The 13,378-nt window shown below is 39.2% G+C and overlaps 1 protein-coding gene across 7 annotated transcripts in view; it reads left to right on the top strand.

The window, feature by feature from the left end:
* The window catches only part of tmem8b (transmembrane protein 8B), a 158,335-nt gene that overhangs the window by 141,998 nt on the left and 2,959 nt on the right, over window positions 1–13,378 (top strand). For all 7 annotated transcript variants that reach the window (XM_051895098.1, XM_051895096.1, XM_051895094.1 and 4 more), the window contains one exon: window positions 2,590–2,706. In XM_051895098.1, coding sequence (XP_051751058.1) covers window positions 2,590–2,706 — 117 coding nt within the window. The remainder of the gene's footprint in view (window positions 1–2,589; window positions 2,707–13,378) is intronic.

Raw genomic sequence — 13,378 nt, 5'->3', positions numbered from 1 at the left:
CGGAGCAACTTTCCCTCAGAGGAATGGTCACTCCACCCCCGCTCAGTCCAGAGAATTTGGGGTGTCTTCAGGAAGGCAGAGGTCAACCTCTTTGCCTCAGAAGACAATCATCACTGCCCAGTATATTTCTCAAAAGCCAGGGACACGCTGGCCACGACCGGCCCAGCCTCCTCCTTTATGCTTTTTCCCAGTCCGTGCTGGGAAAAATAAGACGAGTAAGGGAAGGTGCTCACAAAGTCCTCCTGGTGGCTCCTCTTTGGAGGACCCAACCATGGTTCTTGGAGCTATCTCGGCTATCGCCCCTGGAGCCATGTCCAATCCCTCTGAGACGGGACCTCCTCTCTCAAGCGAGAGGGACAATATGGCACCCCAGACCCGAGCTGTGGGACCTTCATGTGTGGTTTCTCAATGGGAGCCTGCAAGCCTCCCTGAGAATGTCTTAAACACTATATCTCTCAGGCCAGAGCTCCATCTACAAGATGTCTCTACCCCCTGAAATGAGGCATCTTTGCCGCCTGGTGTACAGCCCGGGGCGAGGACCCATTGACTTGTAACATATCCCAGATATTCCATTGCCGACATCTGCGCGGTGGCCGGCTGGGCCTCACTGTCCACATTTGTCAGGTTTTATAATCTGGATGTCCCTGCGCTTCAGTCGTAGGTCCTTTCTACATGAGCCTCCCTGCTGTGTCCAGCTTATGGTTCTCCATTACGACCCCGACCACGTCTGGGCGTAACTATGTTCTGTGCCCTCTATATATGTACCCTAGGCCCCTCCAGTGCCCTAGTTATGGGCTTGGGTGGATGACTACAGTGTTTCAGTACCCCGTTGTCTGGGCTACCCTGTCTTGAGTGTCTGTCGCAAGCCCTTTTTTAAGTGCTCTGCACTGATGCTCGGTCGTCCCCCTGCGTAGCATGGCGTGATTGTACTGTCCCCATAGCGTCTTGTCTTATTAATAATCAATATTAATTAATGAGACGAACGACGCAGTACTCATGTAGTATCGCAAGGGAATGTACTCGGTTACTAACGTAACCTCGGTTCCCTTAGATGTGGAACGAGTACTACGTTCTTTGCCACGCTACGCGCGAGACACCTCATGCCGTCGCTTCGGTCGAATTTAATCGATTTGCCATGGTGAGATGGCCACTTATATAGCCTGAGACCCCGCCCCTTTTGGCGGGCTCGCTCACCATTGGCTTGCGCCTTCCGCGCCATCATTGGTTCGTTTTCTTTAACTTCACAAACCAATGGCCGTGTAGTTCACACTGCGTGACTGTATAAAGGCTTCAGAATCAGAGAAAAGGAGTTTTCCCCATAGCGTCTTGTCTTATTAATAATCAATATTAATTAATAAGACGAACAATGCAGTACTCGTTCCGTATCTAAGGGAACCGAGGTTACGTTAGTAACCAAGTACGTTCTTTCGAACTTTCTATTCAAAATTGATCAAATAAGAAATGTTTCTTAAGCACCAAATCGGCATATTAGAATGATAGGATCATGTGACACTCAAGACTGGAGTAATGATGCTGAAAAATTCAGCTTTGCCATCACAGGAATAAATTACATTTTAAAATATATTAAAATAGAAAGCAGATATTTTAAATTGTAATAATATTTCACAATATTACTGTAATTGTAATCAAATAAATGCAGCCTTGGTGAGCCTCCTTTCAAAAACATTAAAAATCTTACCAACCTCAAACTTTTGAAAGATAGTGTAAGTATTTAAAATAGTCTTTTTAGGGTCACTGTATATAATAACCACAATCTGATGGTTAAAATTACACATGAAGACCCTGGGGCCCTGAAATGCAGGATATTTCTTGTGTCATCAATTTCTATAAATTCATTTTGTGTGATTCATAGAGGCCAGTAGTTTTTCATGGACTTTATTGCCAAGAAAAGAGCTTTCCAAGATGTGCAAGAGAGCAGAAATTTTGTCCACCTCAGTAAACAGCTTACACAGAGTGTAAATATACGAATGTCAGCAGTCTGTCATGTGCTGTCATAATGATGGTGACATTTCGCTGTGGAGCAGAGTAAATATAGGTGGACACTTTCAGGTGTGTGTATGTGCACACTCTCTTTAGTTCAGTCTTCAGCTGCTCAACTGCAGAGGGAAAGAGTGAGATTTAAGGAAAGAGAGCACGGGGAGAAAGACAGTAAGAATGTGATTAACGGTGTGTTCGAGTTATTTAGAATCAGAGACATAAAGTGAGGGGGCTTCTGCTTGTGAGGGAAGCATCTAATGAAAAGAACAAGAAAAAATAGCTCTCCTCCAGGGAGAACATTGCTATATATGTTAGGTGATTGCGTGTGCGCGCCTGTGAATGTGTTTTGCTGAGTCCTGCAGTTTGCAGACACTAATCAAATCACCCATGTCACATCAGTTCTGAACTTCACAAAGGTAGGAAAGAGAACAAGGACATTTTTAGCAGCACCTCTCTTTACTTGCAGTCTGCCTGACAGAGGGTGGCTAATGCAAGATGGCCCTAATTGGACTGGGGATTCACTATTGCCTCTACACATGAAGTTGTCGATGTTTGAACTAATATTATCTCTCTTTGCCACTGTCCTACCAGGTGCTGTACTTGCTGGGGGCGATGGCTCTGTCCATGGCCTTACAGCTGGACCGTCATGGCCTGTGGAACCTGCTGGGTCCCAGCCTTTTCGCTTTAGGCATCATGGCCATTGCCTGGGTAAGTACTGTGCACATGCATAGATTCCTTGTGTTTAGGACTGTAAAGCATCTTATTAAATGTATGATAAATAAATAAAATGTGCCAGAAACCATATCAGTTATACTAGACCTGGCTGGGAGCATAAAAATGAACAGGTGTTGGAGTTGTTTGCAAGATAAAGGTTTTATTGTTTGTCACGGATGATTATATAACCATAGTTTGCAAATTTTTGTCTTTTGTCTAATGCTTCACCTGCTGAAACAACCTGCTTAAACCAGCACATGGTGGTGTGCTGGTCTTTAGAAGCCTGGTTTAAGCAGGTCTTAGCTGGTTTAAGCCGCTCTTTAATTAGTTTCCCAGCCTGCCTAAGCAGGTATTTTAGCTGGTTTAGCTGGAATACCAGTTTTTCTCCCAACTGGTTTAAGCAGGTCTTAGCTGGTTTAAGCTTGTCTTCATCTGGTCTAGTTGAATTTGCTGACTGGTCAAACAGGTATTTAGCTAGTTTTGCTGGACTGCCAGTTTGTCTCCCAGCTGGTTTATGCTTGTCTACAGCTGGTCTAGTATGTCTCCCAGCTTGGCCAAGCAGGTATTTAGCTGGTCTAGCTGGTCCCCCAGCCTGGCCAAGCAGACATTTAGTTGGTCTAGCTGGTCTCCCAGCCTGGCCAAGCAGGTATTTAGCTGGATTAGATGGAATGCCAGTTTTTCTTCCAGCTGGTTTAAGCAGGTCTTAGCTGGTTTAAGCTTGACTTCAGCTGGTCTAGTTGGATTTACTGCCTGGCCAAGCAGGTATTTAGCTAGTTTTGCTGGACTGCCAGTTTGTCTCCCAGCTGGTTTATGCTTGTCTACAGCTGGTCTAGTATGTCTCCCAGCTTGGCCAAGCAGACATTTAGTTGGTCTAATTGGTCTCCCAGCTTGGCCAAGCAGACATTTAGTTGGTCTAGCTGGTCCCCCAGCCTGGCCAAGCAGACATTTAGTTGGTCTAGTTGGTCTCCCAGCTTGGCCAAGCAGACATTTTGCTGGTCTAGCTGGTCCCCCAGTCTGACCAAGAAGACATTTAGTTGGTCTAGTTGGTCTCCCAGCTTGGCCAAGCAGACATTTTGCTGGTCTAGCTGGTCCCCCAGTCTGACCAAGAAGACATTTAGTTGGTCTAGTTGGTCTCCCAGCTTGGCCAAGCAGCCATTTAGCTGGTCTAGCTGGTCCCCCAGCCTGGCCAAGCAGACATTTAGTTGGTCTAGTTGGTCTCCCAGCTTGGCCAAGCAGACATTTTGCTGGTCTAGCTGGTCTCCCAGCCTGGCCAAGCAGGTATTTAGCTAAATTAGCTGGAATATCAGTTTGTCTCCCAGCTGGTTTAAGCAGGGGTTAGCTGGTTTAAGCTTGTCTTCAGTTGGTCTAGTTGGATTTACTGCTTGGATAAGCAGGTATTTAGCTAGTTTTGCTGAACTGCCAGTTTGTCTCCCAGCTGGTTTACGCTTGTTTCCAGCTGGTCTAGTTAGTCTCCCAGCTTGGCCAAGCAGGTATTTAGCTGGTTTAGCTGAAGTACCAGTTTGTCTCCAAGCTATTTTAAGCAGGTCTTAGCTGGTTTAAGCTTATATTCAGCTGGTCTACCTGGTCTCCCAGCCTGGTCAAGCAGACATTTAGTTGGTCTAGTTGGTCTCCCAGCTTGGCCATGGACATTTAACTGGTCTAGCTGGTCTCCCAGCCTGGCCAAGCAAACATTTAGCTGGTTTAGTTGGAATACCTGTTTGTCTCCAAGCTGGTTTAAGCAGGTCTTAGCTGGTTTAAGCTTATCTTCAGATGGTCTATCTGGTCTCCCATGCAGCCTGGCCAAGCAGACATTTAGCTGGGCAAGGTGCCCAAAATCCCTTTAAAACTAGCCAAGAGACCAGCAAACCAGACTAGGTTTAGAAAGGTTTTTTTTTTTTTTTTTTTAAACAGAGGAAACAAAGCTTTTTAGCTTTGTAAATGGATAAAATATATTTATTTGTAATACTGTAGTAAATACATCATATTATAAGGCGACATGTCTGTGTGTCCAAAAATAACCATGTTCTTTCAGTCTAACAGATCTGGCAGTTAAATGCCAATGCTAGTTTTTTTCTTTGAATGTTGAGTGACAACAAGCACCTTTTCAATATCTATAATTTATGAAGGCATTTCGAGTTACCTAGGGCTGCATTTATCTGCGCATTAGCATGGTGTGGCATTAAAAGTTGCTCTGTTCTGTCAGTATTAGAGATGCACTCACTGTTCCATTACCAGGCAGCCTGCACTTAATGCTAATTCCTCTAGTGACCAGACAGTTTTTCTGAAGTGAGAAGATAAAAAAAAAAAAAAGATGTGTGTTGGACAAGGAAAAGTCTTTGCCAGAGCCTCTGGCAAATTACAGTTGAGTGAGAGAAGCACGTCCTCCCTTAAGTCGAATGTGCTGGTGGATATACTGTATGTGCAGAGAGAAAAGGGGCCAGTGAACTTCTTCTGCAGCTGCAAAGATATATTGTGTAAGAGAGAAATAATGAGAGAGAATAACAAATGTTACTAGCAGAGATCATTTCTTCATTTTTTGACTCTGAACTCTCATCTAAAGGCACTAATAAAGCTTCTAATAAAACAGAATGAGGAAAAACACATCTGGACGGAATTAAGGACACCTTTAGATGTTGTAATTTTGGTTTTGAGGTGCATCATTAACTTGGTACACTCTATACCTGAGTTTTTGATGCAAGTTAACACTTTTTTTGACAACTAAAACATAAGTAATTGCAAAATTTTTCCATAAAAATGGATATTGCCGTCATGAATAACTAGATTTGTAAGGAAGCAAAAGAATGGTGTTAAAATTTCAGTCCATCTTATTAACTAAATAACTTTATTATTAATAGAGCACTGCAGACACTTTAAATATTAAGCACTACATTCTAGGAATACATGAATAGGCTGAAATGCTCTTGCATTTTGGTATGTCAGATTAAAAGACAAGACTACAGATGACTCTAATTCTGTCTAAAATTCATTGAATGTGACATTGACTGTCAAATGCACATGTCTATCATCTCCATGGCACATAATGGCTCTTTGTAGTTAAAACTTGTCAGTTGACACCTCCATTTCACTGCTCCCCGAGCCTACGCAAACACAGTACAAAGCGTCCCACTGTGTGATTCTCACACTTTTTTTTTTTTTTTTTTGCACTGAAGAAAAAAGCTATAATTTATGAAGTTTGTGACATGCTACATCCACATAATTTATTTACAGTGCAGTTTGTCATTATCTTCTGTGATCCTCTTGTGTTGTTTTTGAGATCTACATTCTGAATGTACACAGATGAGCTCAATTTAGATCAGTCGTAATGACCACAGTCGATTAGAACTGAAAAGTGAAAAAATATTTCTTTAGTTATTTAAAAATTCTTAAGCGAAGAATTTTAAGCCTGAGCTAAACTAACCACCAACATTATATCATACAAATTGTTGCCAAAATATGTATGTTACCAAAAAAAAGACTATTTACTAATTGTTCATCAGTTATTTATCGTTTTATTTGTTTTTTAAAGATAAAATCTTTGAGATCAAAAAGAAAATTTTTAAAACAGTAAAAAAAAAAAAAAAAAAAAAATCTCACAATTCATGGTTAGTCCAACTTGAAAGGTTTATGTTATTGTTTAAAATTAATTTCTTTGGTAAACGAATGGGATTTTTACTCCCAGAACACTCCTTTTCTGCTCTATTGAGACACGAAACAAAATATTCATAGAGACAGAAAGAGAAACATTTTCTCTCACCCTTACAGAGCGTGCATTGACTGAGGTTTGAGTTTCATTTCTTATATCCAATAACAACCACAATTTGAATTCTAACACTTAAAATCAAATTACACCTGCTAGAGGAATACACATTTTATTTTTACAGAAGAATAATATTTGAGTAGCACCTACAAACCAAAGGCACAGGATGTTTAAAACATAATGTTTTGAGAGGAAGGATGAGAAGCCTTTGGAATTCCCAATGTGATTTATTTCAGAACATTTTGTAGAAATGTTTCTGTTGTGCCTGATCAGTCCTTCGTAGCAGTTAGGTATTTTGACTGGTGTTTCAATTCAATATTGTTTTGGTTTGTGTACATTTTTAGGATGTTTTGCTAAAAAGCCCTGCTTTAGATCATGGCACAGCAGTTTGTTGAAGGTCAACATTCTGACTAAGCCATAACAAAGTCTCTTTCAAGGAAAGTCTGTTCACTCGCCAGCCATATTTGCAACGCAGCTATTTTGGGCATCCAAGACTATCTACTTGAATGGGGAATCCTGAAATCCCAAAAACTGCTTGCCACACTTTCTGCTTGATAATTTCAAATCAGCAACAAAATCTGATATGAACTGTCCCTTAAACATGATTTCTTATGGTCAAATAGTGTTAGAAAACCTTACACCAGCCAATGTGCATGTGCAGTCCTAAGCGTGCGTCACACGACATTAACTGTTTCTGTGGTAACCTGAGGTTCTAAAGGCAGCTGCAATGATGCAATGACTTTTATTTAGAAGGCGGGACTTATTCTGCCATATTGCATATTGAACTTTCCTCTATTCGTAGTAATAATAAGAATGCAATCAAGAATAGAATTTTCTGATACAATTTAGGCAATTTAGGCTGATACAATTTAGTTCTGACTGCAGGAAAAAGAGGCAGATTTTTTTTTTTTTTTTTTTTTGCTCATATGTGACTCAGATTTGATATATATATATTTTTTTTTAATAACAGTGTGAACAGCACAAACCACATGGAATCTTTTCTATTCTGATTTGGGTCACTTCCATATGTGGTCCTAAATCCATTGCAGGTCAGATGTTTTGAAATACGACTTCAGTCTGAACAGTCATATCAGAATTCATGCGACTTTTACTTCATTGTAGATCCACATTCATCACAATTCTGTGCTGATGGACATCACTCCAAAGATTTTATACATACCGGCAGTAGTTCTTTGAATATGGAAGACGGCAGCAAAGTTAGTCAGTGGAGGAACGGTGAGCTGTTATACTCATAAGTATTACAGTGACGACAAGCTAAACTTGAGGAAAAACTGAACAGGAAAAACATTACTCTCTTTCTCCTCATCCTCTGCATCCTCCTTATTGGCTGCGCACCAATTTGCTGACTTCCATGTCACATAACCTAAGGAACGTGTAAATGCTTTAACCTTCATGTTTACTACTTTTGCACATATGGGTCAGTTCAGGACTGTAACCAGTTTGAATCTGATATTGGCCACATTTAAAAGATCATGTGAAGAGACAAAAAAAACAAACAAACCAAAAAAAAAAAAAAAGACGGATCTGAGCAATAAATCATATTTGAGCATTAAAGCTTGCAGTGTGAATGTAGCCTTAGAGCAATTAGGCCCTGATGCAGCAAAGCTGACCAATTTCATTACTCCATGCTTCACTTTTTTTCCTCAAATGTAAAATATTTTATTGTTTTAGGGGTGCTGTGAAACTTGGAGGAGGTCTTAGCAAACTTTCTGTGTTCATCAGCAGTAATGCTTCCAAAGCAGTGGTTTGCTCTTATTTGGCTCTGTTCCATACTCTGTGATCCATGACTCATGCGGTTTATTGTTATGAGCTTCAGCAACTCCACTTTATAGATCCTCTGACATATATTATGAAATAGTACATGCTATGTTATATATAGTGGAATCTTATAACATATATTACTCATTGAATATCTGGGATTTTTTTTTTTTAAACAGAAATGTTATGATGTAAAATATAATTTTCCTCTATTTCATCCTTTCAAAAAAAAAAAATCCTTTCAAAAAAGAATCAGCCACTGCTAAAACATCTACTTTTAAGTGATAAAATATTTTATGTTGTATTATTTATACACTTTTATAAAACTGTTAGTTCCTGTCCTTGATTCTGATTGGTCAATAGCTGTGTTTTATTCACGATAAAGCACGGCTATGACCGCTTCACCCAACGGTTCTGTGTATCACTACACAACACCCTTAGCAACCACTCTTAACAACGTAAACTGTATGTTCTCAATTGATATTGTTCATTGAAGCTTACAGTATTATGTAGAAGAGTATTGTGAGAAAGAGATCGAGTGAGCGAGTTTATTACTTGCATTCAGATTTAGCATTTTCCTTCAGGTCAGTTTTGTGTTCATAATAAAACATCTGTTTAAATGTCTGATGTATTATCTTGTCCTTTTAACAGTTAAGGAGTTTTCCCGTGACTGACAGCACTAGTCAAAGCATTTGTCCGTTGCGTCTTATTCCATGTTCACAACAATTCAGACTTTTCAATATAAAAGTCTTCACTACGGAGAGACACACTCATAAAGACAGTCTTTGCCGCCATCTAATGGCGTAATAATGTAACTTCTGTTGCTGTTCACGGTCAGGGACTAATTTTTCTGGCGGAAGGAAGGCTTTTAGTGAAAGTTTACTTCATGAAAGTTGCATTGATACATATTTTGGCTTTAATATTTGTATTGTGTGGTAACCATTTTATAAAAGCAATAAGGTACTCGAGGGTAGTGTTGTATCGTGAATAAGTCACGGCTGAAGGGGTTGCAGGCACTCCCCGCTTCATGTCATGCCTAACAACTCCCTTCAGCCGTGACTTATTCACGAAACAGCACAGCCTCTCGTATTTATTAATATTTTAATATATATTAATTCACTTTTTATTTATTTATTTTCTGTTTTTATTTTAATTTTAGTAAATTTTTTTTCTATTTAGCTTTATTTTTATTTCAGTTTTAGTAATATTAGTACTTTAGCTTTAACTTATTTTAGTTAGTTGCCAAGACAACTGTGACGAGCAGGGCAGGGGAACGGCGCGAGGCTGGTGACGCGAGTGATAACGGTTTCATATCTCTCACGGCTCTTGCTCCGCCCTGCTCGTCACAGCAACATTTTTAAATTTTATCTTATATTCATATTCATTTTAATTTTAGCTTTATTTCAATAAAGAAAACTATTTTTTTTTTTTATAGTTTTAATTTTATAGTTAACAATAACAACAGTAATGATATGTTGCTTGTATAAATTGTATTTCGTCAGAAGAATACATGCATATTTTTAATGCCGTCAATGGAGAAAGATGCTCTTTGTGGCCAGATGGTGTAATTACAGCATCTACCAGCAGGGGCTAACTGAACCATGCTAACCAGTTTCTAGTTAACAAGCTTCTAGTATGATGTGAATATATTCACTGAGCTTCATGCATGATGCAACATCTCAAAGACAGAATGATAAATAACTGCTGAAAAACAAACTAGTAGCTTGTGGGCCTATAATACATTTTGCTCTCATAAATTGTAGCATTTGTCTCAAAACAATGCTCCAAATCATGCTAACTAGATTTGAGGTGTGAAGCACTATGATTCTGCTTGTGTCCAGGCATCATTGATTCATGTGTCATCCGATCAATATCTGAAGGCATATCCTGCGTGGCTGATGAATTCTTTGAAATCTATTAGTGCGTATCCCTCAGAGGTGGTTAAATAAGTGTGATTCATCTCAGGAGCAGCCATTACTGTTTGAGGATGTGGTCAGGACCGTGGGTGTTAGATTCCAATCCTTCTGTCATAACAGCTGCCTTATAATGTGAAATATAAATGAGAATCAATTTCAATGAAAGTCAAAAAGAACATATGGGAGTCACGCACATTTGGGAATAATCCTCATTAATAAACAGTATGCGGCATGAAGGCATGGACATCTGGGGTTTGCTGTGATGTACACTAATATGAAGCTGTGTTTTGCAATTGTCTGTGTATAGGTTGGGCTTGTACAGATTTGGCCCATCGGTTAAATGTCACATTTTGAGCTCGTCCATTTTCCTTTCTCTCTTTTTGTAACATGCACCTGTTATGTGCCTGAAGATTAATGAGTGGAGAAATATTGACAGAGGGCAGGATGTTTCTTTCTCATAATGATTTATGCTGTGGAACTCATTATAAGCTCAAAGTGATACTGATATTTACATACACTGTCCTCTAACCTAAAAATGTGTCTAACATATCTAAATGAACTGTTTATTAGTATTAATATTATTATTATATATATTTTTAGACCGAATCAACATGATTGTACTAGGTTACACCAAAGACAGTTATATTTAATGGTTAGAAAGGCATTTTAAGTTGCATTAAAGGATTAGTTCACTTTCAAGTGAAAATTAGCCCAAGCTTTACTCACCCTCAAGCCATCCTAGGTGTATATGACTTTCTTCTTTCTGATGAACACAATCGGAGATATTTTAATAAATATCCTGATGCATCCGAGCTTTATAATGGCAGAAAGCAGGATCAACAAGTATGAGCTGAAGAAATTGCATCCATCCACATCCATCCATCATAAACGTGTACTCCACACGGCTCCGGGGGGTTAATAAATGTCTTCTGAAGCGAAGCGATGCATTTGTGTGAAAAAAACCCCCCATATTTAACAAGTTATGAAGTAAAATATCTAGCTTCCACCAGACCGCCTTCTGTATACTTACGAAGAACATGTAAAACTCTTGCAGTTCAAAAAGCTTACGCTACATCCTACGCCTTCCCGATTCAACTTAAAAAGGTTAACGTGCTTGATGTGACGCCAGTCACACTTTCTTACAGTTACACTTTCTTCGTAACTTGAACACGGAAGGCAGTCTGGCGGAAGCTAGATATTTTACTTCATAACTTGTTAAATATGGATATTGTTTTACACAAACGCATTGCTTTGCTTCAGAAGGCCTTTATTAACCCCCGGAGCCGTGTGGAGTACACGTTTATGATGGATGGATGTGGATGGAGGCACTTTCTTCAGCTCATACTCATGAACCCAGTTCACTGCCATTATAAAGCTCGGATGCATCAGGATATTTATTAATATATCTCCGGTTATGTTCATCAGAAAGAAGAAAGTCATATACACCTAGGATGGCTTGAGGGTGAGTAAAGCTTGGGCTAATTTTCATTTGAAAGTGAACTAATCCTTTAAGGAACTGTTTCTACTGTAGTAGTAGTAGTAGTAATACTTTATTTATTTATTTATTTATTTATTTATTTGTTTGTGTATATTTTTATGTTTATTTTGGTAAATAAATTATATTCTCATTTAGTAAAATAACAGGGAATCTGAGGAATGTTTCTTTAATTTCTAATAATTTCTTTAAAGACAAAACTGTAGTAAAATGGATAGGTGTTGGCATAAACACTGGTTGAATCACATCAGAGAAGTCCATAAAATGCATTTTTGACAGACAAATGCATGTATAATAAGCGTCAAGGCTGCTTGTATAAAACTTGCACAAAGGATTCCGTGAGAGTTCTTTCCATTGTATGGAAATGACAAAATACACATAATAGCTTTGAAGCCTTTCCGGGACATTTTCAGATAAGGATCTTTTGAAGTATGCGACTGTAATGTGGCAGAGGACAAGAAATGAAATTCCTCAGCCATTAAAAAGTTTCACAGACTTTCAGAACTTCAGTTTTTAAATTGCACAGGAAGCCAACAAATGCTGGAATTGAATCAGTAATCAGAGCGAGTACGAGATTTGCAATGTCTCGGAGGACCCGCATCTTCAGCACAAATGTGATTGAGTTCTAAGCAGTCACCTGTGTGTGTGTGTGTGTGTGTGTGTGTGTGTGTGTGTGTGTGTGTGTGTGTTTGATTGACTGCTGCACATTCTTTACAGCGGTAACAATGTAGAATCATGAGATTTAAAGTGTCTTGTCCATTTCAGCCCCTTGCTTTCAATCCTGTGACTTGCTATACTGTCATCGATGTTAAACCTCAGCTTTGAGTGTGTGCTAGAGCTCACATTGTGTATTCCCTCAGCTGCACAAGACATGTTTTCACAGTTAAAATTCATGCCATGGCTATAAAATTGTAACCTGGGGCAAATTTCTAGTCTACATGTTGTCAACTAGTGGAACATTATAACTGAAATGTCATGACAGACATGGAAAAAAGGACAGCGATTCATTCTGTCTGCACTGTCAGGAGGAAGGTTAATAATGACTTGGAGAACTACTATAGGTGGTAGAGCAAGTCTGATGGACACAGACTAGATGCTGCTTGGTGCCAACTGTGCAAAAGTGCCTTCAGTTTTATCTGTAGAGTTTACATATGTTATACACATCTGTTAAGCTGTTTCTCTGCGCTCAGCTGATAGATTAATACCATGTAATTGCATTAGTAGGAGCATGAGCGGTGTGAAGAGTGTGTGGTGCGGAGTGTGGGAGGACAGCCTGCTTTACGGTGTTCATAAATATCAGGACCCCAGGCTGGAGAATTGAATTTCGATGAAGTCTGTAAATTGTATGTCCAACTTTATAAGTGTGTGCGTTTGGATTCAACTCTAATAGCAGTGGCTCGAGGACATCAGATCTTTATTGGTCTGAAGAAGCATCATGGGCATTAAATCTGATGGGATATGTGCCAGGCCCAGCTCGGATTTTTTGAGCCAAGTGTATTTTGAATACAACTTCTACAACAAAAATGTGTCTTTAATTATGTTGCATAATTATTGCAAGTAAAAAGGGTGTTTTAAATGCTGTGAGAAAACAGTCATACTGTAGGTCTTATTTTGGTCACTCCATTTAAGTACAGTGAAAATTCATACTGGCTTTCAAGATCAGTTGCAACTGTGTTTGGATTATTATATAAAAATTATATATTAGGTCAGGATTCCTTG

The sequence above is a fragment of the Ctenopharyngodon idella genome, chromosome 5 (assembly GCF_019924925.1).
Source record: "Ctenopharyngodon idella isolate HZGC_01 chromosome 5, HZGC01, whole genome shotgun sequence".
NCBI lineage: Eukaryota > Metazoa > Chordata > Actinopteri > Cypriniformes > Xenocyprididae > Ctenopharyngodon > Ctenopharyngodon idella.
This window is presented reverse-complemented; position numbering and strand designations above follow the sequence as displayed.